The sequence below is a fragment of the Macaca fascicularis genome, chromosome 15, assembly GCF_037993035.2.
Source record: "Macaca fascicularis isolate 582-1 chromosome 15, T2T-MFA8v1.1".
NCBI classification, from domain to species: Eukaryota; Metazoa; Chordata; class Mammalia; order Primates; family Cercopithecidae; genus Macaca; species Macaca fascicularis.
This window is the reverse complement of record NC_088389.1, coordinates 12958337-12985461: the sequence shown is the minus strand read 5'-3', so window position 1 is coordinate 12985461 and position 27125 is coordinate 12958337. Positions and strand designations below refer to the sequence as shown.

The 27125-nt window shown below is 58.4% G+C and overlaps 2 protein-coding genes across 6 annotated transcripts in view; both read right to left on the bottom strand.

Moving 5' to 3' along the window:
- Positions 1-3681: 3681 nt before the first annotated feature.
- On the bottom strand, positions 3682-6937 carry QRFP (pyroglutamylated RFamide peptide). Its single transcript, XM_045373945.3, has one exon. The coding sequence runs from the start codon at positions 5701-5703 to the stop codon at positions 5293-5295; it is 411 nt and encodes a 136-aa protein (XP_045229880.2). The 5' UTR covers positions 5704-6937; the 3' UTR covers positions 3682-5292.
- Positions 6938-11984: 5047 nt separating this feature from the next.
- FIBCD1 (fibrinogen C domain containing 1) overlaps positions 11985-27125 on the bottom strand; it is a 41387-nt gene continuing 26246 nt past the window's right edge. For all 5 annotated transcript variants that reach the window (XM_045373947.3, XM_074016245.1, XM_074016246.1 and 2 more), the window contains 3 exons: positions 22689-22785; positions 16984-17163; positions 11985-16061 (listed from right to left, as the gene is read on the bottom strand). In XM_045373947.3, coding sequence (XP_045229882.1) covers positions 15802-16061; positions 16984-17163; positions 22689-22785 — 537 coding nt within the window. In that variant the 3' untranslated portion in view covers positions 11985-15801. The remainder of the gene's footprint in view (positions 16062-16983; positions 17164-22688; positions 22786-27125) is intronic.

Below are 27125 nucleotides of genomic sequence, written 5' to 3'. Positions count from 1 at the left end.
AGGTGTTTTAGATCTTTGTGTAGATGAGAAGGAGTGGAGGTGTGCTGGCCTTTGGGGCCCGGGAAGGCCATCTCAGACTGAGCCCCACCACCCTTTCCTGGCTTAGTCCCCACCGAGCTGACAGCTTGGAAAGGGGCAGTTGGGAAGTGAGTAGCGCACTCCGATAATGATACTGATCAGGCCAGCGGGTTTGTCAGGGGTGCGAATCCTGCTTAGCAGAGCATATGAAGATCACAGTTCGGTGAAGCTCACCTTGAGAGACCTGGAGCGAGACGTGCTGTGCGGCGGGTGACAGGTGGAACTCCAGCCGGGCCAGGGCTGGTGGCGCCCGCCATAGGGCTCTCACAGTGAGTGGCTGTGAGCAGTGCCAGGCACCAGATTCTCCGCTTTTCATTTTACAGGGACAAAACCAGGCTGGGGCCCCCAGTTTCCTTGCCAGTTGAACCATAGCTGGCCACCAGATCCACCAAGCCTGGGGCTTCTCAGGGCTGTCCTTTGAATGGCTGCTCCTCCCAGGTCTGAACGAAGACATAGGACAATTCTGGTGACAGCCACAGCTGGTGGCTTCTTCCTTGTGTCAGATGTGGACTGTCACCCTGCCCTCCCAGCGCTAATCACTGAGGCTGTGTGTCCAGAGTCATCATGTCCAGAGTCAGCTCCTGCACGTGAGGCCAGTCGGCCACACTGGGGCCGTGTGGAGGAGGACGCCTCTCACCTCCCGAATGGGCGTCTTTCCTGGGTGTCACCTGAGCTTAAAAAGCTGAGTTTGGTCTAGACATTCCAAGACAGTGGTTTCTTAACCTTTTCTGGGTCACAAAACCTCCTGAGAACCTAATGAAAACTGGATCCCAGCCCCAGAAAAATGCACCTGTGTGCACACACCCGGCAGTTTCCAGGTCTTTTCGAGTCCTGCCTTTGAGGTCCGTTGTTATTATTTACGAAACACCAACCTAAGGTATTAGACATTTTCTTAAAAGGCCAGGCAGGGTGGCTCATGCCTGTAATCCCAGCACTTTGGGAGGCTGAGGTGGGTGGATTGCTTGAGGCCGGGAGTTCAAGACCAGCCTGGGCAACATAGACCCCATCTCTACAAAAAATACAAAAACTAGCTGGGTGGCATGCACCAGTAGTCAGGAGGCTAAGGTGGGAGGATTGCTTGAGCCCAGGAGGCGGCGGTTGCAGTGAGCTATGATCACACCACTAGACTCTCTAGCTGGGGCAACAGAGTAAGACCCTGTCTCAAAAAAAAATTTTTTTTTCCTTTTTTTGAGACAGAGTTTTGCTCTTGTCTCCCAGACTGGAGTGCAATGGCGAAACCTCCGCTCACTGCAACCTCCGCCTCCCGGGTTCAAGCGATTCTCCTGCCTCAGCCTCCAGAGTAGCTGGGACTACAGTTGCCCGCCACCACGCCCGGCTAATTTTTGTATTTTTAGTGGAGATGGAGTTTCACCATGTTGGCCAGGATGGTCTCGATCTCTTGACCTCATGATCTGCCCACCTTGGCCTCCCAAAGTGCAGGGATTATAGGCGTGAGCCAGTGCGCCCAGCCCACCACTTTTTTTTTTTTTTTTTGAGACGGAGTCTTGCTCTGTTGCCCAGGCTGGAGTCCAGTGATGCCTTCTCGACTCACTGCAAGCTCCGCCTCCTGGGTTCATACCATTCTCCTGCCTCAGCCTCCCGAGTAGCTGGGACTACAGGCGCCCACCACCACGCCTGGCTAATTTTTTGTATTTTTAGTAGAGACGGGGTTTCACCATGTTAGCCACAATGGTCTTGATCTCCTGACCTCGTGATCCACCCGCCTCAGCCTCCCAAAGTGCTGGGATTACAGGCGTGAGCCACCACGCCCAGCGAAGCCCACCACTTTTTTTTAATGAAGGAGTTTTTGTTACTGTCCTCCTTTGACAGGTAAGGAAGCTGAGAGGCTCAGAGATGTCAGGCAGCTCTGCCAAGGTCACACAGCATGTGCCTACCATGGCAGCCTAATTTGTAGACAGTGCAGACAGCCCCAACAGGACCAGGAGAGAGCTGTGCCCAGGGCCGGATTCGTCCCTCCACAGTGGAAGAGAAGCAGCCAAATATTATAGCCAGCCCAGCAACTTGGGCGGCAGAGATCTTTTACAGGAGGCCTTCCTGAATGGAGTGCCCTGGGGAAGCAAACTCTAAATGTCCTCGTACAAGAAGACATTAGGTGAAACCAGACTGACCATAGTGTCCCTCTCAGCACTGCCCTTGTCCCTGGGGGTCACCTAACGTCTTGCTCCCCTGCCCCCACACTCCAGTGGATACCACTGCTGTAATCAGGGAACCCTCTGAGCTCTTTTTATAGGAGGGCATTTCTGAGGGGCCAAGGAGCTGTGGATTGGAGGAGCACCAGCAGCACGGGGCATGACCCCGTTCCCGCACAGAATCTGGAAAGTACCGTGTCAGGCTCTTCAGTGAAATGTGTCAAGCAGCGTCTTTGGCACTGGGCAAAGTTAGGACGAGGTGGTTTCCCTCTTGATGACTACAGCAGCTGTCTGGCTGGCCGCCCCCAGGAGCCTGTTTTGTTTGGGGTTTTTTTCTTAAATATTTTTATTAATATTTCGAACATACAGGAAAAGACAATTATTTTCCATTCATCTTGATAGCTAAATACCTTTAGATCTACACACCAAGATGAAGACCGCCTTGTGTCTTGGATAAATGGAACGAGCAGATGCAGGCAGCTCGCAGGTGCTCTGGGCTGAAGGAGTTGGAACTGCCAGGCCAGGTGGAGTGAGCCAGCACCGCCCAGGGGAGCTTCACCTCTCTGCTTCCAGAATACATGTTTTCTAGAGTATCACCTTCACCGTCCTGGAGAGGGGTGATCTTACCTGTGGAGGAGAGAGCGAGGGCTGAGGGGGCACTGGGGTGGCATGAGAGGCCCAAAGACCTTGACAGACACGGTGGGCTTGGCAGTGGGGCACGGGGTTAAAGAGGAAGCTTAGCCAAGCCCAGCGGGAGTTGATTTGACAGCAGTGCCCTTAGCAGCTTGATTGTTCGGATTTTCAGGGCTATTGAGCTCAAGTGTACAAGCAAACTGGAAAGAATAGCTTTGTTGGGTTTTTTAAAATGATAAAAGCATAATGACAGCATATCCACTGCTTTGAAGGCATCCCCCACCCCCGTGTTCTTTATCTCAGGTTTCTCCATCAAGGTTAATCTAATCCTGCTAAATTAACAGCCAGCCAGTGCATCCCCAAAGAGCCTGTGGAATGTGCAGGGTGGTTCAGCCTCGGTGTTCTCCAAAGTACTGGCCGTGGGTGACTCCTTGCTCAGGGTACAGAAGCTGGCAAGTGACGGGTGGCCCGGGGACCTTGCTTCAGGGTGTCCCTCTGCCCTCAGTCTGCTGTGTTTCACCCGGTCTCTGGTGAGCACATTCTCTGGCTGCTTTGCGTGAATGAGCCAAGGAAGGGATTGATCTAGCTTACTGCCTCCCCCTCCCTTGAGTCAAGCAGAATGGGGTGCATGAGCACACCTACGGTGAGCAAACCTGTTCACCCTGTGCCAGGGCCATCCTTAGAGCAAGGACCCCGGGGATGTGTCCGTCCCCATCAGTGTCATGTCAGCAAGCGGTGACAACATCCCTTTGCAGGAGGCATCCTGAACCACTGTGTCATCGGACAATGGCAGAGCCCAAGAGAACAATGTGCCCCACACCCCCACCCCACCAGCCTCAGGAATCATTGTCTTGTCCCCATCACAGCAGCCCTAAGACTCAGGGCACATGCACCAAGCCTAGGGGTCCTCAGTGTCTGTGTGGGAAGCGGTGGGGAAGCGGTGAGGAGCTCCCGGAGAAGGCGGCAGCTTTCATACCAGGTGATGTTCTGACTCCAGTGTTCTCTCCCATCTCAGCACCCATTCCGCTCCCCAGTCAGGTTGGTTCTTTGTGGCTCAGATCTGTCACCCCTTAATGAAGTGGCTTTCTGGCTGCCAAGGATTGAGAGCTGCTACTGAGGAGTATAAGTCACTAATAGCATGGAAAACACTGTGAAATACTCCAAGGTGCCAAGCTGGGCCCAGCCCAGTGTGGTTCTAAAAGGCTAATAAAAATCCACCAATTAATTGTGACAGCTCAATGGGAAATTATTCAATTGTGAACAGGGGCAAGCTGCAGCTCAAAAGGAGGAGGGGAGGGGTTGCCATAGTAACATCAATGTAAGTTCTCATCTCAGCAGCGGAAGCCAGCCCGGGAGTGAGCAGCATCCGACGGCTGCCTCTGACACGGGATGGGATGCAGGAGACACCAAAGGCGCATTTGAAACGGATGCTCTGCCTGGCCTCAGGCCTGCAGCCACTCCCGGCTGAGCGTGGGCTCTCCCCGGCGCAGAGAAATTGTTTTCCGAATGCTCCTCGCTCTTAGGAAACCTGGGAAGGAGCAGCCGGGTGGAAGTGAAAAGCACATGTATTGTGTTCCTCTGCACCTTTGACCAACTGCCAGTTACAGGGATCTAGGGGAGGGGTGTTTGGGTCCAGGCAACAGGAGCTCCATCTCCCCAAAGGCAAGGCACCCAGAACCCAGACTGTGGGGGCGGCCAGCATTCCAGTATGGTTTTGCAGTTGTCACACCTTTTATTTGAAAAGATACACACGACATATTCTGATTTTGAACAAATGAAATGCAACCTTGCTGTAGCAAAAACGTATTCCTTCCCAATGCATCTCCCAGGAGACTCCTGGCCGGGCTAACACTGGGCTGCGGAGAAGGGCGGCCGTCAGAGGGGAAGGCTCACCACAGCAGGGGCTTCTTGCCAGGGGGATCTGGTGCTAAAGGGATGGAGAAGGGGATCGGATTCTTTTTTTTCCGTTTTTAACTTTCAGAACCATCCTCTGTACCCAGTGGAATGTACTTATTTGCACTCTGATGTCAGCTGCAGTTGTCCCTATAGACTGTCACAACTTTGATTACCCAACTGTAAGCCCTCAGCCCGCTGCCTGGCTCTGCTATTCCCATTCATGGCCCAGCCACAGCCTCAGCTCCGTGCCCCTGGGGCCAGGGGGCTGCTCCGAGTCAGAGCCCCAGGGGAAGAGAGAGGCTGGGACGACCGAGGCGCCAAGACAGCCTCCTTTTTGACACTGCCTAGTTTTTCGCTTCAGCAAAGTTGGAAATCAAAAGCAAGCACCCTCCTAACCTGTCCTTCCATGGATCGTTCATCGTAACCATGCCTACACCACCTGGGTGTCGTGGTCTTTGAGACTGGGGGAGAAGGCAGGAGTGAAGACAATGGGGGTGAGTCCAAACAGCAAACCCTTCCAAGGCATCCTGGCCCTTCACCGACGACCGAAGCGGAAGCTGAAGCCGCCTTTCTTCCTGCTGTAGCCATTGAGCTCCTCAGCCAGGTTCCCTAACGGGCCGCTGGCCTTCACCCCTCCGGCAGGGAGGAAGTCGTCGGCCTCACTGCCTTCATCCTGCCTCCCGAAGCGGAACCTGCAGCCGGCATGCTCTCTGCCCGATGTCTGCAGCTCCCTGGTTATGACAAGCAGGGCCTGTGGCTGTGAAGCTCTCGGCCACCGAGAGGAGCCCCACACAGAGTGGGGTCGGGGCCCCTCGGCCAGGTCGGCCCAGCTTTCTCTGGCTCCAGTGCCACCCATGGCGTCTGTGGGCTCTCTTCTGTCCAGTAGAGGAAAGCAGGTGCCCAGCGGCAGGAGGAGGAGGCAGACCAGGGGGTAGGACCTTACCATCTGACCCAGAGGAGAGAGAGGCAGAGTTACAAGCTGCACGTGTGGCCAAGTGCAACTCACCACAATGTTTCCCCGGGACAGGCCGCCAGCATAGGTGTGAGCAGAGGGCTCAGCTGAGCCCGGCTTCTGAGCAATGCTGGGACTAGGCCACTGTTGTATTAGGATCTGGAGGTGACTGTACCAATTAGGCCGGTTCTTTTCCTGCAGTCCCCACGATCTGCCTGCCTGGGCAGCTTAGCGCTGTAAATCCACTGCTGGATGTCAGAGCAGTGCCCAGGCGGCCCCGGGAGAGTCAGCAAATTTATGCTCATTTTTCTCTTATTATAAAATAGCCGTATCATTGCAGAACTGTGGGGTGGAAAGTTAAAAGCATCAATCTCCCTTAGTTTTCAACTTAATACTAAATAGGTCTAGCTCTGCCGTTTAGCTGGGACATCCTGCTAATGTCTCTTTCACGTGGGAACGAGTTGCTCCTGAAAGCCAGAAACAGATTTGATGGTCCTGGCCTAATTCGGACACCCACCTGGGAAGGAGCGTGCAGACGCCGCTGGGGCCTGGGCACCATAGGTCTGCCAGGCTCCGAGCTAAGAGCTCTCATGTGATTGTACTTCATCTTCTTAGTCATCCTGCTAGGTAGGTCCTGCCAGTCCCACTTTTTCAGGCAACAAAACTCAGAAAAACTGAGATTGTGCCCAGGCCACACAGCTAGAAAGTGGAGGCTCTGAATTCACAATTGTAATGGCCGGACGGCTTCTTCAAGAAGCATACGTATCTGCTAGGTCCTCCCAACCCTCCTGTTTCGCAGGCGTGGCGTCAGGCTCAAACAGATGAGGTGACTTGCCCCAGATCGCATGGCCTTACCAGTGCCAGAGCTGGAGTTCAGTCCCAGATCTAACTGGGCTTGACTCAGGAAGGCGTGCCCTAAGTCCCTACTCTGTACTCCACATGGCACTCGGAGTATCTGAAACCCATCCTCCTGGAATGAACCTGCCCTGGAAGCACTTGCTCCCTTGTCTGGCAAAGGAGCCTTTTTGACAGTGACTGCAGGGGAGCTGGAGCTGGCTTGTCCTCTGCTGAGTCAAACTGAGGCTAGAATAGAGAGCACCGGCCCTGGAGAAGACAGTACAGGAGTCCCAGAGCCCTTTCCAGAAATGGCTCCCTTGAACACATTTCAAAGAAGCGAGCTCAGCCAGGAAGCTTTTAAAAAAATAATAAACGCAACCCCAATTTCTACCCGAATCCAGTTCGAAGCTTCTCTCGTCCCCCAGGGATGGAGCGACCTCCCTCACATACCACCAGGAAAACCTTCCCATCAGGGCAGAGTGGGGCTTCCACAAGGTGGTTTTCCGCAGGGGCCCAGCCCCATTCCCTCCTCCTAGGAAGCACTCTGCTGACTGTGATGTGGACCGGGGACCGTTCCATCCTGGTGGATGAATCCACCTGGGAGTAGCCGCTGGGTGTCTAGAAAGGAGACACCCTGACACAGAGCAGGCCCTGGACCCCTTCATGCACCCCTTTGAGAATCTGGTAGAAACTGGGGGTGTTCATCACTGGAAAGGGGGCCCCAGCGCAAGTCAGGGCTTCAGGCCCCACAGCCAGGAAGCAGCAGGGAAAGCACAGGGGTGAGGCTGGGTCGCAGCCCTGGCAGGGCAGCCGTGACCAGTCTGTGCTTCTCCGGGCTGTTGGCATGTGAGGCACTGGTGTCCCCTCTCCGGGTCCTCCCTCCCTGTGCGTCTGTGGGCCCTCTGACTGCCCGTGCCTGGCTCCTGCCCGGGCAGGGCCTGAGCTGCAGTTCCTGCTGGGGACAGGGCATCTGTGCTCACCGTGTGGCTGGGACTGCTCCCAGGAGGGCTGGCTGGTGGATTCTTGGGCTCCGGGGCTGGGCTGGGCAGAGCTGCTCTGGGTCCTCGTCCAGGAGGCATGGGCCCTAGGCTCTCCCCGCTTTATATGGCCCGCAGTGTGCTTGCCGCTGTGCCGACTGCCTGCTGCGCATTCCTGACCCTGGGATTCCATTGGGGACGCCGGTGGTGAAGGGGGCAGTGCTGACTGCATTGATTTAAAAAAAACCTAACACAGGATGTGGTCTGATGAGAGGGCAGGCGGGCTGCCCTTTGGAGGAGAGCAGACAGCATCATTAACTGCAAATTGCGGGCACAGACCCTTGAGTCCCTTGGTGGGGGTTCCAAGCCCACCCTTCATCACCCTAAGGGTCCTGTCTTTGTTGGGTCGGCCCCTCACTCTCCGGAGAGGACATGGGGTGGGTGGACATCTACCCCCAACACACCTGCCCAGCTAGCAGGATGGCTCCCATGGGCAGGAAAGTCACAGAAACCCATGAGGCCCGTGTTTCAGAGGCACAGGACTGTGTGGCTAAGCCAGGTGCACCTCCCCGGCAGGTGGAGCCCTCGGCGGCATGTTCTCCAGGAACCAACCAAGGGGGCACCGCAGATGCCCCGGACAGCAGTGGAGCATTTGCCTGTGGCCCCCAGCCCCTCCTGCCCCATGCCCTGGGCAGCCCCGACTGTCGCTGAGGGTCACCTCTGGGAGGCCAGCGGGAGGACCCAGCCTCTGCTCCTTGCCCGGCAGAGATTCTGCCTCCACTGAAAGCAGGCAGGTGGGTGATGAGGCGGCCCCACCCCACCACTGTTGGAAACAGCACACAGGACCTCCCCCAGTCCAGGGGCCCTCACCCAGCTGACCTACCCCTGCATCTGGGGTGCTGGGGGGTCAGAAGTCATGGGAATAGAGAGCCTGTGGACACTTCCCCAGTGACCTGAGGAAGGCGTTGGAATCTCAACCCCCACTTCAGGGCTGAGCGCCCAGGTTCGAGCGGAGAGTCTGTGGATTGAAGCTGGTGACTGAGCTGTGCTGGCCAGAACCGGCTTCCATCCCCCAGGCCGGGGCTGCCTCCGATGGCCTGAGGTGCCCCTGTCCTGTGTGTGTGTGTGTGTGTATGCACCCACGTGAGTATGTGCACACGTGTGTGTGTGTATGTGTGTGCTCGTGAGACGGGGTGTGGTGTCCTTCTGTCTCCCTGGTTAGTGCTGGTTGATTCAGACAGCGAGTGCCGGTTATCCATGGGGTGCCTCCCAGGGTGGGTCCCTACCATGCTGTGAGTCTGAACCGGATGCCTGCCCTCTGGGTGCCTCAGTGCCCTGTGGTGTAAAATGAGGTTCGGGTTCCCAAGCTGTGTTTTGCAGAATTCCTCAGGAATGGCCATGGAAGTTGGGGAAGGTAACATGGGGTCTAACCCTGCAGGCATCCCTCTGTCCCACAGGCATCCCTCTCCCCTACAGGCCACCCCTCTGCCCTACAGGCACCCCTCTGTCCCAAAGGCCACCCCTCTGCCCCACACAGGCACCCCTCTGTCCTACAGGCACCCCTCTGTCCCAAAGGCCACCCCTCTGCCCCACACAGGCACCCCTCTGCCCCACAGGTACCCCTCTACCCTGCAGACACCCCCTGCCCCGCAGGCACCCCTGTACCCCACACGCACCACTCTACCTCGCACGCGCCCCTCTGCCCCCAGGCCAAGCCCCACTTTCCTGCGTGTGACATGCTGGGCTCCCAGAAAAGGTTATGCTTTGAAACCACCAGGGCCCAGAGTCCTCTTTCAGGACTGAGGTCTGTGGCTCTGAGTGGTGGCCACAGAACGTCCTGCATGTGAGGGGCGGGTCTGGGGTGGGAGCGTTTGAGGGGCGGGTCTGGGGTGGGAGCAATGCCGGGGGTGAGGATGAGGGTCCCCACATGGCCCACATGTTCCCCAGCCTCAGGTCCCTGCCTGCCCCCATCAGACCGGGGTGCCTGGAGCCCAGTCAGGTGTTGGATTTGGCATCAAACCTGCCGACTCCAAGGGCTTGCCTGGTCCCCTCCACCCCTGGAACTCCCGGACGGAAAAATTGCTTTCAGATGCCCTTCCTGGGCCCCTGGAAGCATCTGGGTTCCCCCACCTCTTGAGCAGCTGGGGGATGACAACTGTGCCACTGTTTCTGCCACCACAGCCCAGGTGGGCAGGTTTGGGGCTGCCTGGGAGCACAGGGTGGCCGGGGCTAGAGCAGTCCAAGAGTGGCAGTACCCATCGGGGCGGCTTCCAGTGCTGGAGGCTTTTCATGCTGTCGGGTAATGCAGGGAGGCGAGGTGCCAGGGTGGTGGGGCTGGTGGTAGAGGAAGCCGCTCTGGGGGTGGAGTCAGTGGGCCACCCCCAAAGCCTGTGGGGTTCCCTGGGAAACTGTCCAGACACAGATCCAGGCCAGGTCCCCGCACGGCCAAGCTGACCAGCAGCGCCTGCCCAGGATTCTCAAAAGTGAGGAGGCTGGGACTGGGGTGACAGTGCCTGGTTGTGCTAAGCTCAGGCCCTGGCTCGGCTCACCGACCCCTCCCTTCCAGCCCCCTTTAGCCACATGTCACTCCCGAACTGGGTTCCACACCAGACTCAGCCACAGCCAACCTCCACCTCACTGAGCTTCCGATTCCCCGCCTGGCTGGGGATGACCGCAGTGCCTGTGTGGTGGGGTGGGGTTGTCGGGGTGGCATGGTGCCCTCTCAGGCGGTGTTCACTGCTGCTGGGGAGGGCACAGGGTGGTGGCCCCCAAGTAAGCCCGGGTCCCCAGTGCTGTTGGCAACTGCCGCTCCATTTCTGCTGGCTGAACCCCTCCTGCCCTGGGGAGCCGCTTCCCACGCTGCTGGGCACCATTTCTTGCCTAAATGCATGGATCCTTGTCTGAGGACCTCTGTGACTGAGTCCTTGAACCTTTCCAGGAGCTGCCTCAGGCTGGTCTGGTGGTTGCGGGAAAGGAGTTGAGTTGGGCACACCTGCACCTGGGGTTCGTGTGGCCTGTGGGAGGCAGGTGGCCATGATCTGTGACTTCTGCGGCCTGGCTCAGGAGTCGCATCCCCAGAGTCTCCACCTCTGCCCCTCCCACCTCTGCCCCTCCCACCTCTTCCCCTCCCACCTCTGCCCCCTCACCTCTGTCCCTCACTCTTCTACCCACCCACCTCTGTCCCCCCACCTCTGCCCCTCCCTCCTCTGCCCCCCACTCTGACCTCCCACCTCTGCCCCCCTACCTCTGCCCTTCCCACCTCTGCCCCTCCCACCTCTGCCCCTCCCACCTCTGCCCCACCTCTGCCCCTCCCACCTCTGCCCCTCCCTCCTCTGCCCCCACCTCTACCCCCCACTCTGACCTCCCACCTCTGCCCCCCTACCTCTGCCCTCCCTCCTCTGGCACCCCACCTCTGCCCCCTCAAGCTGTCAGAGCAGCGGGCGCTATGCTGGCTGAGTGAGAGTCCGTGGTGGAGGGAAGAGAGGGATTCGTGTTCTGTGAACCCCAACTTGGAAACCTCTAGCTGCACAGGGGGGTGTGAGACTCCCAGGCTGCCTGCCCCCGACAGGTGTCGGACGGAGGCCGAGCACAGGGCATCACCACTGCTGCTCTTTCTACTGGCCCCATGCAGTACCTCCAACACAGGCACTCAATAAATATTGGATTTTATTAAATAAACTCCGGGGATTGTTTTATCCGTAAGCCTCAAATTGGTTTTATGAATAAATAGCCACTGGGGACTGTTCGTTCTTAATAAAGTGTCTCAGTTCCTTGGAACTCTAGGCCCAGCCACAGGAGGGACCCACGGGATAGTTTATCACCCCGGGGACCTGGGAGGAATGCACCGATGGACCAGGCCCCGGGCTCATCCTCCAGAGCCCAGGCCCCAGGAGGACCAACCCCACTGGGCACAGCTTGTGCAGGAGGCAGGCCCTGCGTCCGCCTGACCAGGCCCAGGCTGTCTTTGCAAAGCCCAGAACTGGCCCAGTCAGAGGGTCTTGAGCAGCCCTGGTGGGTCCAAAGCTATCTGGGAAATGCCTTTTGGCTGCTCTAATAAAAATGGTGGCTGGGTGCGGTGGCTCATGCCTGCAATCCCAGCAGTTTGGGAGGCCGAGGCGGGAGGGTGGCTTGAACCCAGGAGTTCAAAACCAGCCTGGGCAACATAGCAAGAGCCCGTCTCTACAAAAAGTAGAAAAAAAAATTGCTGGGTGTGGTAGTGCGCACCTGTAGTCAGTCTCACCTACTCAGGAGGCTGAGGTGGGTGGACCGCTTGAGCCCAGGAGTTTGCCGTGATTGTGCCACTGCTCTCCAGCCTGGGTGACAGAACAAGATCGTCTCTAAAAATAATGATGGGGGGAGTTCAGGGGAGACAGAGCAAGAGGCAGTCCTGGAACATGTGGGTATCTGATCCACTCAAGCTCTGACATGAGGCGTGGAGTTGGGCTGGAGGCGGAGACCGGAGCCGGGTCACCACGAGACTTTATTAAAGACAGAACGCACAGACACCAAGCACCCACAGCCTCTCCTAGCGACGCTCCCGTACCAGGCTTCTTCCACCAGTCACTGTGCTGGCCCTCTGAGCTCCCTCTGCAGCCCTGTCCAGCGCTGTGTGGCCCGAGACACACACCTGCCAGCGCATAGGGGGCCAACATGGCCAGCCTTGGGCCAGAGCTCCCCCACATTCCCCACAAATCGCACTGAGGCCTGACCTCAGCCCTCTGGGTTTGCCAAGTCCTGCCGGCTGCTTGGGCCACACAGTTTGGGGACACCCTTTTCTCTGAAAGCAGATGAAGAAATGGAGGCCCTGGGGAAGCCCAGTCTGCTGAGGTCAAAGCTTAGTGTCCTGTCTCCTTGTTGCGGGTTCTGTGTGTCCTCTGCTGGGTCCTCCTGCTGGTGCATTGCTCCTGAAGTCACAGGACAGGGGTCTGCCACTGGCCTTCTTCATGTCCCCTGTCCCCCCATCTCACACAAACGGTACCTCCCCCTCTTCCTTCCCCTCTCTGGAGTCAGCGTCCTCATGGTTTGAGATGGTTCAACAATCCTCCAAATCTCTGCCTGGTCAGACCCGCCCCTGGGTGACAGGGCCTCCAGAGACCCTGGCTCCCAGCTTCCAGGGCTCTGCCCCCAGCCAAGCCAGCCAGAGGCCTGTGTGGATGAGGATAGGTGGCAGGAAGGGTAAGGGGGACCAGGAAGAGAGGGGCGCTGGTGGTACAGCTTTTCTGCCAAAGACAAACATTATAAAACCGATTTACATGCAGTGGCAGGGGAAAGCCGTTTGAGAACGGCTCGTAGCTCTGTTCCTATCTCCGGCTGAATGTGCTGAGGCCACCAGCATGGAAACCAAGGGTCCTTCCATCCTCTGGACCCTGGTGCTCAGGCAGTCAGCTGGGTGGCCTTTGGTGTAACTCTGAGATGTGTGCAAAGTTGAGGGGAATGGAGGAAGGCCATTGCTGATCCACAGAACTTGCCTGTGCACTGGAGAGGCAACGGCGCAGGTGCACCGCCTCCAAGTCCCAGTGTGGCGATGCAGAGACCCCTCCCACTCAGCTTACTCCCCTCAAATGAAGAAGCAGGAGGCGGCTCAGTCAGGCGGCATTGTGGGATGGAGGGCCACAAGCACCCGCCCTCAAATTGGGCCCCAAGGGACAGGGTTTGGGGCCCATGGATCCCAGCCAACCCTGTGCACACGCCAGCCCTTGGCCTGGTCAGTCAACCCACAGGTCTCCAGCTGTCCCTCACCCAGGGCTCTCCTAGCATCCCCATCCTCCAGTCTCAGATGACAGCCATTTGCACTGGTATCAGACTGTAGGCTCTGCAGGGCTAGGGTGAGAGGCTGTGGCCCAGAGCAGGTGCGCAGGGACCGTTTTTTCCCAGTGCCAGTCTTTGAAGGTGCCCCTGGGGAGGGTGGGGCCAGTGCACTGGCTTGGGCCCTCCCCACCATGTCAAGCTCTGTGCCCATTCAGCTGGTGCTTGGTGGGGCCGTGTGCCCTCTCCTGGTCTGGGACGGGGGCTGGTGCTCTAGGGCAGTAACAGGGCTCTGGAAGGGACAGCATCTCCAGTGCAGCCGGCCGCTGAGGACAGATGCTGCCTGGACCTGGTCCACAGGCTCCCAAAGGCCCCCTCCACTTGCCCCCAGCCCCTTGCCAGGCTCCAGCCATGATGCATCTGTTCCATAGCCAAGCCCTGGCACGAGGGCCCCGGTGCCTCCTGCTGTACCCGCACATCTGTGAGTCCATTAACTTCACACTCACCAGGAGTTTGTTTGATGACACATCAGAAAGCGCTTGGCACTTTCTAAGCAGCCGCTGGCATGAGGAGGCTGGTAGCTCCCGCCTGGGGCCTGTCGGTGGGGGCTCCTGGGATGAGAACTTGAGTTCCACCCGGCCTCTGCAATGTGACAGCGTGCCCTGGGAACCCAGGTGGTCTGGGTGGGCTCCGTTGGCTTCTAGAGGGTGGGAAGAGGAGCTGAGGGGAGATTTCCCTTTGAATCTCATGTGGTCATTTTACCCACATCTTGCCCCTCGTGGCCCCGCACCTGGGCTGCTCCATCCACCAGCCCAGCCACACTGGGCTGCCACCACCTGATTCTTGGCTGTATCTGCGTCCAGCTGAGGACTGAGAGGGCAGGGACCAGGTCCTGTCCAGCAGGCAGGGCAGCCCAGGGCCACGGCAGAGGGAAGCGCTGCAGACATCTTCGCATGTGGGTGACCTGGTGGCGCTGGAACAGACGCCAGGTCTCACGGCCTCTCCCACCGCCCCCCTAGTGGTGCCGAGTCAAATTGATTGTTTTTTAAGCACAAACTTTCGTGGGAGGGGAAGGGAGAACGGAACCCCACACTACCCAGGCACCTGCCATCGGGTGTCCTTTGGAGGAAGCCACCTCCCCTCCTGCCTGAGGAGGGGCTGCTGGGCAGCTCCCCCAGGCTGACTCCAGACCTCTCAGAGGCCCCGCATCGGGGTGCCTTGGAAAAACCGCCCTGCATCTGGGCCTGACACAATAATGCACGTGGGTCCAGGGCTGCTGAGCAGAAAGCCGAGGACCCGGCTCCAGCCCTGCCCTTGCAGCTGCTGGTCTTGAGAGCCTGCGGGTCTCACCTCTGTGTGTGCGCACACAAGGAGCGGGGATGACGGCGTGCTGGGTGTTGGGAAGATTCAACAAGAAAGTGTCCAGGTGGTGCCTCGTCTGGTGCCCCAGTCCCCTCGACCCCATTTGCCCAGTGACGTGGTCCCTGCCCCTTGACCACTCGCTGGGCCTGGCCCGGGTCCAGATGGCCACAGTCGCTGGCAGGAGTTGGCCTCCCCATGGAGACAGCGGCCTCAGGGAGGGGGTCGCCGCCCCCATGGCCCTCCCAGGAGGCCTCAGGACCCTGGAGTCCCTGGGAAATTGGTGGTGGGGGTGGTACAAGCCTCATCCCAGCCCTGCCTAGGCCCCAGCCCAGAAAACCAACAGCTTCCCATTAGCACAGCCCAGCCCCACAGTGCAGGGCCCCACCCACCTTCCAGAGGCAGGAGAAATGGGATGGGTGGGTGGGAGATAGGTTGGGCCTCATTTGAGACAGAGAGCAGGTGGGTACAGCAGGTAAGGGGACTGGAGACCCCAGGCCTGCCGGGGCACAGGGTGGGTGGCCTCCAGGGAACTGGTCTCAGCCTTAGAGCGTGGGTCCCCAAAGGCAGCAGCTCCCCTTCCTGGCCTCAGGGCACGGTAGGATGGGGCCACCCAGCCCACAGCCAGGCCGAGGCCCTGGGGGAAGATGTGGGTTATCTGGGCACTAGGGAAATGGGGGTGAGGGTTGGCACTGGAAGGGCTGGAGGACACTGGCCTCAGTCCTGACCTCAAAGAGACCTGACGTTCCACACGATCCGCTAAGAGGGCTCCGGAGGTGCTGTCTGCCCCCTGCTCTCTGTCCCCATAATGCCAGGTGTTTGGGTGGGCAGAGCAGAGGGTTGCCTGGGGCAAACTTCACCATCCTGGCCAGGGGACGGCAAACAGCACGGGAGCCACAGTGGGGGCGGGCAGGAGTTGGGGTCGTCAAGTTTGCCAGCCCCCATCAACAGAGGCAAGAGATCAGTTAGCTGCCAAATGGAGCGGGTGGGGACGGTGAGAAGGTGATGTGTGACTTCACCAGCCCCGGGGGCTTCGTGTCAGGGATGGCCCAGCCCCTCCCTGCTGGAGTGGGTCTGCCAGGCACAGGTGGGTGGAGAACATTCACGAAGGAGTGAGGTGGGGTCAGCGATGGGGCGATGGGGACCAGCAGGGCCAAGGACAAGGTGCACCGGTCTAGCGGTCCTCCCGGACCGGCCGGATCTTCATCTCGGAGAACTTGAGTGAGTACTGCCAGCCGGTCCAGGAGGACCACTCCACGCCGTCGGCATAGGAGGTGTGGGCACCACGCAGGTACTGCCCGTTGAGGTTGGACGTGTGGCAGTTGCGGTACCACCAGGCGCCTCGGTAGAAGGCAGCGCAATTGTTCTCTGAGTGGTCGCTGTCACGGTCCTTGGTGGTGAACCTCATGCCGCTGTGCTTCAGGAGGGAGTCGCCTGTGCAGGGGGGCACACAGGTGTGGGCACGGGGGGCACGGGTACGCCCACTGGTGTTGCATGTGTGAGCAGACACCAAGACACTGCACGTGAACCTGGACGTGAGGGCATACACGTACGCACGTGCTCTCACACACACACTGGTGTGCACGCGTGCACGCACACCTGCCCCTCCACACCCACCCCTCCACACCCGGGTGTGTCCATGCAGGTCACACACACGCAGTCCCTCCTCAGGTGTGCCTGGGGCTGCCCCTGGGTCTAGGCGGTCTCTATCCCTCCCCCGGCTTTTCCACATTCCCTCTCCTGCCTCCCCCTCCTCGGCCTGAGAGGGGACACCCAGCCCAGGGGGTCCAGCCACCACACTTTAGAGACCCAGCAGGTCCGAACCCCAGGTCTGCTGATTCCCGGCTCTGAGCTCAGTCTCTTCATCTGCAAAACGGGAAAACAGTCCAGGCTCTGCTGGATTTGCCTTGCAGGGGTGAGGACCAAGTAGGACTTGGAGGTGGAGGCCAGTAGCCTCGACCCTGACCCCAGAGGGCCGAAGGGCATAATTAACATTATTATGAAAAAACGAACGGTAGCTTCACAGAAGCTCATTTTCTATGACGCAACGGAATCAGCTGATGAAGACAGGGATTGAGGAATCCTTGGTAAGGAAGAAAATTTTCCCTTTTCTGTCTTGTTCACTCTTTCAATTTGAAAAATTTATTACTTAAAACAAAATTTTAGATTGGTTTCAGGCCTCTGATTGTGATGTGGGGTTGGTCGTTTATCAATATTTGTTATTTTTCAAAAACCTGATTACTTTCAAAGGGGGCCAAATCCATGAGCCTTGATCATTTTGGAGGGCAGGACCTCCTCCGTCCTCCATCCTCCCAGGCCACGCCCTTCCCCATCCCTGCCGCAGCTGGAGCCTCACCTGCAGTGCCGGAATAGTCAGCCACGGTGAGCGGGTACCCGTCTTCCTCAGGGTCCACGGAGAACAAGCCCACGCCAAAGCTCCCGTAGCGGGCATAGGCCGTGCCATTGTCAAAGTCCTCCAGGTCCACGTGCAGCTCGTAGGCAGTCTGTGTGGTCAGGGCGTGGATCCTCTTGAGGCCTGAAGTTGGGGAGAAAATGGTGGGAGAAGCTGAGGGGCGTAGGAAGCGAATCCCCAGGGAGAAATGATAAATGATAGCTGAGCTCATGCAGTTGAGGACAGAAAGGGACAGCCACCAAGTGCGTGCAGTCTGCCCTGGGCTACTTCCTTCTTCCTGTCGGCCTGTGTTGGGCCAGTCACTGAGGACCGACAGATTTCATGTTTGGTTTTCTCTGTTCCCTGTAAGTGGAGCTGTGATGCTTTTCAAACGTTGGGGCTCTGAGCTGGCGGGAGGCGGGAGGAGGTGGGGGTGACAGCACCCTTACCCAGACGCCAGCCAGAGCCAGACAGGATCTGGTGTTCACATTTTCTAAACCAGGCCTCTGGGCCTTCGCACATGCTGTTCCCTCTGCCAGGGATGCTTGTCCCTACTCCTCCTCACTTGGTTGCCTTCTGTTCATTTCTGGAAGGCTGCCTGACCTCCCGTCGGCGTTGAGGACCTCCTCTGCCCCTGTGGGTGTTTATCTTTCAGGGTTCCGGCTGCCTATCTTGTCGGTTTCCCCGCCAGTGCGGAAGCGCCATGAGAGTGGTGTGTCCAACCTGACCACTGCTGACCACAGTGCCTGGGCTGGGCCCGGCACAATGGTGCTCACCTAGCACTGACTTAATGAATGGGAGGCAGGAGGCGGCACCCTCATCCCTCTAGGCCGGCTCTGTGCCCCCATTCCACTCTCTCCCTCCTGCTGTCCCCGCCCCACCTCAGCTCTGCCCTGCCCATGCCCGGGGTCTCATGCCAGGCCTCCCTCACCATAAACACATGTGCTCAGACACCCAAGGTGCTTCACTGCCGGTGTGATTACTTTGGATTAAGAGGGCATTTAATGAAATGATTTACAAGTGGGTAGCAGCGAGTGGTATTCCGTCCGCTTCTCCCTCCTCCTGCCTCTCCCTGTCTCCACACCTCCCGGGGTCAGTGTGTGCCGGCTGGAGGTTGTACAGATCCTCCCTGATCCCGCCCGGACAAGAAGGCTTTGGTCCCAGTCACCAGGTCCAGGAACCAGGAGCAGCTGCTGTGGGAGGAGTCACAGCAAAGCTGACCGCCCAACCCACGTTCCTCCGTTCCTCCCCAAGGACCTGCCAGAGCACGGGCTTCAAGAGCCTGGGGTCTCACCCGGTGTCCCCCCTCCCTGACTCTCCTGCTGCTGAGTCTCAGGGCAGCCGCTCTCCCTCTCTGGGCCCCAGCTCAGCTAGCACAGGGCGGACATGAGGGGCCAAGACAGCATCATCCACGAAAGGGCAGGCGGGAGGTAATCATGACAACAGCCGCCACCTGGACGGGACTCACGAGGGCCCAGCACCGTTCTCAGCCCTTCGTGCAGATGAGTGAATCCAGTGGAATTAGAGTGAGTCCGATTTAATTACAGAATCCCTGGGCAGCTTTTCTGGCAGGGCTGGCCCACTGCACACATTATCCAGGTGCTGACTGCTGCTTCCCAAGGCCCCGGGGAAGGAGTGCGTATGACTCCCTATTTTACAGGGGAGGAAAATGAGGCCCAGGGAGGTTAAGGAGCTGGCCCAGGTCACACAGCTGGTGAGTGGCACTGCTGGGATTCGAACCCAGGCAGAAGGGCCCCGACTCCCTGCTGCTATTCAGACCTTACCCAGAACAAATCAGACGATGCAGGAATAGGGAGAGAGGGAGACCGCCCCTGCCGGGGATGCTGGAAGATTCCTTTTCCCACCACGAAATGGCCACTGGGGCCCAAAGGCCTCCATCAGCCACTCCTCTGGATTGAGTGACGCTTCATGAGCGGTGTCCTGGGGGCTGCTGTGCAGGACGCCCAAGGGAGGGGTGTGTGGGGACCTGGGGCCTGGGCTCCTCTCCGTCCTTCCTCCAGTCCATGCCACCTCCTCCCTCCCTCGCCTCCCTGCCTGCCTGCCTGCCTGCCTGCCTCCCTGCCTCCTGCCCTCCCTGCCTCCCGCCCTCCCTGCCTCCCGCCCTCCTTCACCTCCCTCCCTCGCCTCCCGCCCTCCTTCACCTCCCTCCCTCGCCTCCCGCCCTCCTTCACCTCCCTTCCTCACCTCCCTCCCTGCCTCCCTGCCTGCCTGCCTCCCTGCCTCCTTCCCTCCCTCGCCTCCCTCCCTGCCTCCTTCCCTCCCTGCCTCCCTGCCTCCTTCCCTCCCTGCCTCCCTGCCTCCTTCCCTCCCTGCCTCCCTCCCTCCCTGCCTCCCTGCCTCCCTCCTTCACCTCCCTCCCTCCCTCTCTGCCTCCCTCCCTCCCTGCCTTTGCTCTTTGGCTTTCTCCAGCTCTCCCCGCTCTCCCCCTCCTTCCAGAACCGCCCCCAGCCATGTTAGCTGTTCTTCCCAGATTCCCTGGGCCCCTGATCCAACTCCTTCACCAGCTCCCAGCTCAAATCGCAGGGAGTAAGAAAGAGGGCTGACAGCTTGAAACGGACAGGAAACCAGTAAGACCCTAAACCTCACACGGCCACCCCAGTGGATTCCGGCTGGACCAAAGCTCTCAACCTAAAACAACACTAGAAAAACAAAAGAAAAGGCGGGCATGGTGGCTCACGCCTGTAATTTCAGCACTTTGGGAGGCCGAGACGGGCAGATCACGAGGTCAGGAGTTCGAGACCAGCCTAGCCAATATGGTGAAACCCTGTCTTTACTAAAAATATAAAAATTAGCCGGGCATGGAGGTGGGCGCCTGTAATCCCAGCTACTCGGGAGGCTGAGGCAGGAGAATAGCTTAAACCCGGGAGGTGAAGGTTGCAGTGAGCCGAGATCATGCCACTGCACTCCAGCCTGAACTATAGAGCAAGACACCGTCTCAAAAAAAAAAAAAAAAAAAGAGAAGAAAAACAGAAGAAAAAATAAAGGAGACTTAAAATAAAACTAGGAAGAGAAGGAAAGGACAGCAGGGGCTAAAACCCAGAAATGATACGAAGAAAAGGGTGGCAGAACTGAGTACATAAACATCTTAAATTCCTAGGAAATAAGTAATAACATGACCCCAAAAAAGAAAAAGAAAAAGCTGAAAGACAAATGGCCAGAAGTTAATACCTATCATGTGTATTGGACAAATGATCGATAACCTTAATATATAAAGAGCTCCCATGACTCAATAGGAAAAGACAAAGCACTCAATGAGAGGGGATGGGGAGGGTGGTGCGGCAGAGGAGGGACCGGCGCTGTTGACATTCCTGTCAGGGCTCGTCTGCAGGATGCTGGAATCAGGACCTGCTTAAATGCTTCCTCCCGCACCATCTGTGGCTGCTGATAGATTTCAATTAAGATACCATGAGCACGGGCATCACCGCTGCTCCGGGGGTGGGTGGGTGGTGGCGAGGGCATAGCTCATTCCTGCCGCCTTGTCCTTTTCTTTACCCCCAGCTTGGGGAGCCTGAGGCAGGGTCTCCCCATCTCCCCTCCTGCCATCCACCAGGTTCAGGGGATGAGGCGAGTTTGGTTGGGCACCAGTGTGTGGACCCTGCTGGGGCTCCCCCCACCCCAACCCACGCATGCTTGTGACAAGAGACCTCCCCTTCCTGGGCCTCAATTTCCTCATCTCTAAAAGGAGGGGACGACAGCAGGGCCCCCAACTAGGTAGATGTGAGGTTTTGGGGACGATGCATGGGAAGCGTGTAGCTGGGCGCTCAGTGGGTCGGGGCTCAGCACGGGGTGTGGGCATGAAGTCCACACGGGGTGTGACCTTCCCTGTTGCCGGCACCCCCTAGGGACCAGGGCGCGGCAGGTTGGAGAGGGCCCTGCCCTCGTGGGCCCGGGTGAGGAGGGGGCATCGGTGGCAGATCTTGCCCAGGGGCCTCCATGCACACAGAGGGGTGGCCCCGCCTCGCCACCCCAACCCTGCCTTTGGGGCCACCACCCCAAAGGTGTCACTGAACATCCTTACAGGCCTGGAGCCCCCCTGACCCCAGCTGGTACCCAGACCTGCGTTCTCAGCCCCTCAGGTGGTGCTTCCCGCCAGCCATGCCAGCCCACACCCTTCTCACCCTCTCCTTCCTGCCCAAGCCTCCCCCCACCAGCCCTAATCCCGCACAGGGGAGTTCCTCAGATGTCCACACCCTTCTCACCCTCTCCCTCCCCCGCCAGCTCTGCCCTGCACTGGGGAACTCCCCGGATGTCCTCACCCTTCTCACCCTCTCCCTCCCACCCAAGGTTGTGGAACCACCGCAGCTTGTGGAACTTCCTGGATGTCCGCACGCACTCTGGGGGGCTTAAGTGCAGGACGACACTGTAGGGCATTCGAGGCCGCCCAGATGACACTCAGGGCATGCGTCCCCCAGCACCTGTGCGTTTCAGGTATATTCAAAGCCTGCAAGGGAGTGACTGCTCCCGGGGACACAGTTTCCTTCTGGAGTGAAGAAAACATTCTGGACCCAGTGATGATGGATGTAATATTCTGAATATACTAAAAGCCATGGGGTCATGCGCTTCCACACGGGGAATTCTGTTGTATGTAAATTATATCTCAAGAACAACCAGAAAAACCCACCTCATGTCAAGCCACAGCCACCTCCCAAATATATAGGTAGACCTGAAAGTTGTGATTCTTTTAGGATATTGTTAAGATAAATATTTTCTTTAGGTAAATGAGGTTTTGTTTAGAATATTTTGTTTAGATAGTGAAATGTTAAGGACTTTCAAAAATTTTAAAATACTGAGTGAATTTTTTTTTTTTTTTTTTTGAGATGGAGTCTGGCTCTGTCACCCAGGCTGGAGTGCAGTGGCGTGATCTCGGCTCACTGCAAGCTCCGCCTCCCGGGTTCATGCCATTCTCCTGCCTCAGTCTCCCGAGTAGCTGGGACTACAGGTGCCCGCCACCTCGCCCGGCTAATTTTTTGTATTTTTAGTGGAGACGGGGTTTCACCGGGTTAGCCAGGATGGTCTTGATCTCCTGACCTCGTGATCCACCCACCTCGGCCTCCCAAAATGCTGGGATTACAGGCGTGAGCCACTGCGCCCGGCAATACTGAGTGAATTGAAAGGTAAATAATAATATTGACAGAACCTTCTGAGCCCCTACTTTGTGCCAGGCAGGGACTGTGGCGGGAAGGCGTGTGGTTGCCTGTAGGCGCAAACAGGAGCCCTGGCTGGGAGCACCACTGGCTGCTCCTGGGATTTACATGCCTGGTGTCCCTCGCACCCGTGGGCAGGGCGGTGCCAGGTCCTCCTCTGTCCTCCCGCTGCCTGGGATGCTGCTGACCACCTGCCCAAGCTTCCTTGATTCGGGACAGCGAGCAGGTCCCAGGGCGAGCCCGGCAGGAACCGGCCTCCAAGGGCGTGTGGGACCCTCAGCCTTTATGAGCACTCGGAGCCCACCCACGCCAATCACTTCCGTTGGCAATGTCTGGCCTGGTTCCTTCTGAATGCCTGTCACCTTCACGCACGACACCTGTGAGCTGGCTCAGGTGTGCCGGGAAACCCAGTCCAAACCCATTCAGGAGCGGCTGGGACCCAACTGTGTCCGGAAGGCATGGGGAGGAGGCCCACCTGGGCCGGGAGGCGGGCGGGGTGCTCACCTAGCCAGTGCTCCCCGGTGAGCCTGCCGAAGCCGTCTCGGTAGGCGTCCCAGCCCCGGAAGAAGTTCACGGAGCCGTCCTCCCGGCGCTGAAACACCTGCAAAGGGAAGATGGGGATGGGGCGCTGGCACCGACCATCCCAGGACTCACAGCTGGGCCTACCCCGCCCAGAGACTCCTCTCACCCTGCTCCCGATCTGCCCTCTCGGGAGGGCAGGGGTCCGGCTGCCCACTTCCCCCAACAGCCCCCAGCCTGGGGCCTGGAAAATAGCAGGGGCTCCAGAGCCTCGTGGTGGCTCGAGGTGGGACTGCCCAAACACCCACAGGCCCCCGAAATGGCCCCTCAGGGAGGCCGAGATGGGCAGATCACGAGGTCAGGAGTTTGAGACCAGCCTGGCCAATATGATGAAACCCAGGTTCTACTAAAAGTACAAAAATTAGCCAGGCGTGGTGGCGCATGCCTGTAATTCCAGCTGCTCGGGAGGCTACTCCAGGCCGGGCATTGTGGCTCACACCTGGAATCCCACACTTTGGGAGACTGAGGCAGGAGCATCGCTTGAGCCCAGGAGTTTGAGACAGCATAGTGAGACCCCGTCTCTACACAAAATTTTAAAAAAATTAGCCAGGTGTGGTGGTGGGCGCCTGTAATCCTAGCTACTTGAGAGGCTGAGGCAGGAGGATCCCTTGAGCCCGGGAGGTTGAGGCTGCAGTGAACTGTGATCATGCCACTGTACTCCAGCTTGGGCCCTCTCAAAAAAAAAAAAAAAAAGGTAGGGGGGAGTGGTAGGCCAGGCACGGTGACTCACGTCTGCAATCCCAGCACTTTGGGAGGCCGAGGCAGGTGGATCACCTAAGGTCAGGAGTTCGAGACCAGCCTGGTCAACATGGTGAAACCCTGTCTCTACTAAAAATACAAAAATTAGCCGGGCTTGGTGGCACGTGCCTGTAATCCCAGCTACTCATGAGGCTGAGGCAGGAGAATTGCTTGAGCTCAGGAGGCAGAGGTTACAGTGAGCTGAGATCATGCCACTGCACTCCAGCCTGGGCGACAGAGCGAGACTCCGTCTCAAAAAAAAAAAAAACGAATCTCGGTGGGGTGGAGGAAAGTCAGCTTTGGGGCCCACCTCCAGCACTTTGCTCTGGGCCTCAGTTTCCCCAATGGTCAAATAAAGTGAGGAAGGGGCAGGGTCCTAATATCTTTTTCCAGATCAAAACAAAACTGAACAGTGTTTTTTTTTTTTTTTTTCTGAGGCGGAGTCTCGCTCTGTCACCCAGGCTGGAGTGCACTGGCACAATCTCGGTTCACTGCAAGCTCCGCCTCCCAGGTTCACGCCATTCTCCTGCCTCAGCCTCTTGAGTAGCTGGGACTACAGGCGCCCGCCACCATGCCCGGCAATTTTTTTGTATTTTTAGTAGAGACGGGGTTTCACCGTGTTAGCCAGGATGGTCTCGATCTCCTGACCTCGTGATCCGCCTGCCTCGGCCTCCCAAAGTGCTGGGATTACAGGCGTGAGCCACTGTGCCCGGCCTATCCTCCAGTTTTTGAGAACCAAGAGCATCCTCCACACACCCCAGGCTTGGCCTCCAGAGCCCCATCCCTCAATAAGCTCCCCTCCCCCAAAACAAGCCTGGGCGGGGGTCGGGGGGCTGGGAAACCGGAGTCCAAGTGGCTGCTCAGGGGAGGACGAGGAGCCCACAGCTGGCGGGGTGTGACTTGGGTACCAACGAGTGCCCAGGCTGCCTCTGTTCTTCATTTTAATAACATTCTTGATTTGGGAGTCAGGAATCCCATCGGTTAAATTGCTTTGAAATAATACCACGCTGGTCCCGGCCAGAGCTGCCTGGAGTATTTACAGGATCCGCTGACAATCCATCCCGGCTGGCCTCCCCAGCCCTCCCAGCCCTCTTTCTGTTTAACAAGCCTTTTCCTGCTTATTCTCCAAGGCAGCTACCGCGGCCCGGCCGGCCTCCATCTGTGTCAGTCTGATGTGTTAGAGATCTGGCTGCGGCACCGGCGAGCTGCCAGTTTCATTACTAAGCAGCCTGATTTCAGTCGCTCGGAACTGCCTGGGTGCCCAGTCTGACCCGAGGCGTCTGCTGTGTGAGCGTTTGCCGATGCTCTAAGCTCTCAGGGACGTGTCCGTCACGGCGTTTGGGCAGCTCTGACGTCAGGGAGCTGGAGGGAGATGGCACCTCCTTTTTCGTGCTTTGCTGCCTCAAACCTGGCCCAGCTCTGAAATCTGAAAGTCCTCAGGAGTGACCGGCTCGGGGCGGAAGGAAATTCGATCAGGCTCGGGGAGATCTGAGGAGCAGTGGAGAGCCGTATTGATGGCTGCATATTGGGACCCTGAGCACGCACCTTTTCAAAGGCCTAATCCTGGCAGAAGCTCAGGCTCTCCCCCGAGAAGGCAACGGGCAGCAGGAGCCTGTTTCTGAAGGAGGAGGGGAGCTAGAGGGACCAGCAGGCCCGAAGCCCCCTGGGATGCCTGGCTGGCATTGGCCGTCAGCTGGGCCTCTGCCCTAGGGACTGGGGACCTGGGCATACTCAGTGCTCAGTTCCATAAAGGAGTTCCTGAAGGCAGGGGTTGTGTATCTGGGTTCCAGGGCCCCAGCTTTGCCTTAGAGAGCCCTGGCAAGTACCCCCACCTCTCCGGGCCCCAGCACCCACCTCTGTAAAGCAGAGATCATAGCCACACCTTCCTCCCAGGCTACGACCATCCACCGAGAATAAGCTCAGGCCTGGCACACAGCAGGTGTCCAGCAAGTGCCAGCTGGATGGAGAGCAACAGCACCGAGGTCCAGGCCTGGGCGAGGGCTCCTGATTCCACTGCGCCTCTCCCGGCCTCCGGCCTCCACTCTCCCCCAGCCCTCCCGAGGGGTCTGTCCCAGCCTCTCATTCACACAGATGTTCCACTGAGCATCTCCTGCCAGGCACCAGCTGCAGAAGCCAAGTCAGCGGGTACAAGGCCACAGTTCTGCCCTCAGGGACCTTAGGGCAAAGGAACACAGGAGATACCGTGCTCGGGGGACCCCAACCCGGTGAGGCAGGACAGACATGGAGGATGGGGAGAGAGCAGGTCTGGCCAGCAGGGTGGCCCTGGAGGAGGGGCAGGGTCCTGGGCCCTGTGTCTGCCTGCTGGGCGGGGCAGGAAATGCAGGGAAGTAGGCCACAGTAGGGGTGGTGGGGAGACCCCAGCAGCCTGTGGGCATGCCCAATCAGGGGCGGGTGGGCTGATGTACAGGTGCCCGGCTGTGCCTCTTCCAAAAGGCTCAGAGGGACCATCCAGAATGACAGCAAGAAGCCCCGGTAGCCCAGACGACAGCCTCCGAGAGGATCCCCCAGGCTCTGCCTCCAGCACTCACTCCCACTCGGGGATGCCTGGAACCAGTGCTGCCACGTACGGAACTCGCCAGACCCCAGCCCTGCCCTGACTCTTCAGGATGCGGCAGGAGGGGCTGTTCCCGCCCCTGTGTCCTGGCTGACGGGATGATGGGCAGTCGAGACTCAGCGTGGGGACTGCGTGCTCTCTGCACGCCCATGTCCCTCCTCAAGCCCAGGCGCCCCACCCTTACAGGGCCCAAGCTCGGACACCGGCCAGAGGCCAGGCAGCCGTGAGCAGCAGAAAGCAGGGTCCGACTACATCTTGTGCCTTTAGTCCCATGACAGTCTGGACCTACCCTCGCTGCCGGTGCCCTACACTATGTCCACACTCGCGCTTGGTGGTGGGTCCACTGACCAGGGTGGCTGCAGCCTTGAGTGTGCCCCCCTACCCAGGCCTCTGGTGCCAAGAGCTGGTCCCTGCACCCACAGTCCTCGGCCCCCTCTTTCCCACTGCCCTCCCAGTCTGGGTGCCAGTTACAGTGACCCCACCATCCCCCTGGGGCTCCTCCTTGGTGCCAATCAATTGGGGTGAGCACACCTGGCCCTCTGCCTTTGCCTCTGCCCAAGAAAGGACACTAAAATCACACATGGCTGGCACTCCTGTCCATGTAGCCCAAATCAACACCCACTTAGAAACAGCAGCAATTGGCCGGGAGCGGTGGCTCACACCTGTTATCCCAGCACTTTGGGAGGCCGAGGCTGGCAGATCACCTGAGGCCAGGAGTTCGAGACCAGCCTGGTCAACATGGTGAAACCCCATCTCTATTGAAAATACAAAAATTAGCCAGGCATGGTGGTGGGCGCCTATAATCCCAGCTACTCAGAAGGCTGAGGCAGGAGAATCGCTTGAACCTGGGAGGCAGAGGTTGCAGTGAGCCGAGATCCCGCCACTGCACTCTAACCTGGGTGACGAGAGCGAGACTCTGTCTCAAAAAAGTAAAAAGAATTAACTGCAGCAACTGTCGGCCAATGTGGGCACTTTGCCGTGTGCAGTGACGGACTGCAGACCCCCTCTTGAGGCACCAAGACACATCCGTGTTCTGGCCTTGGAGAAGT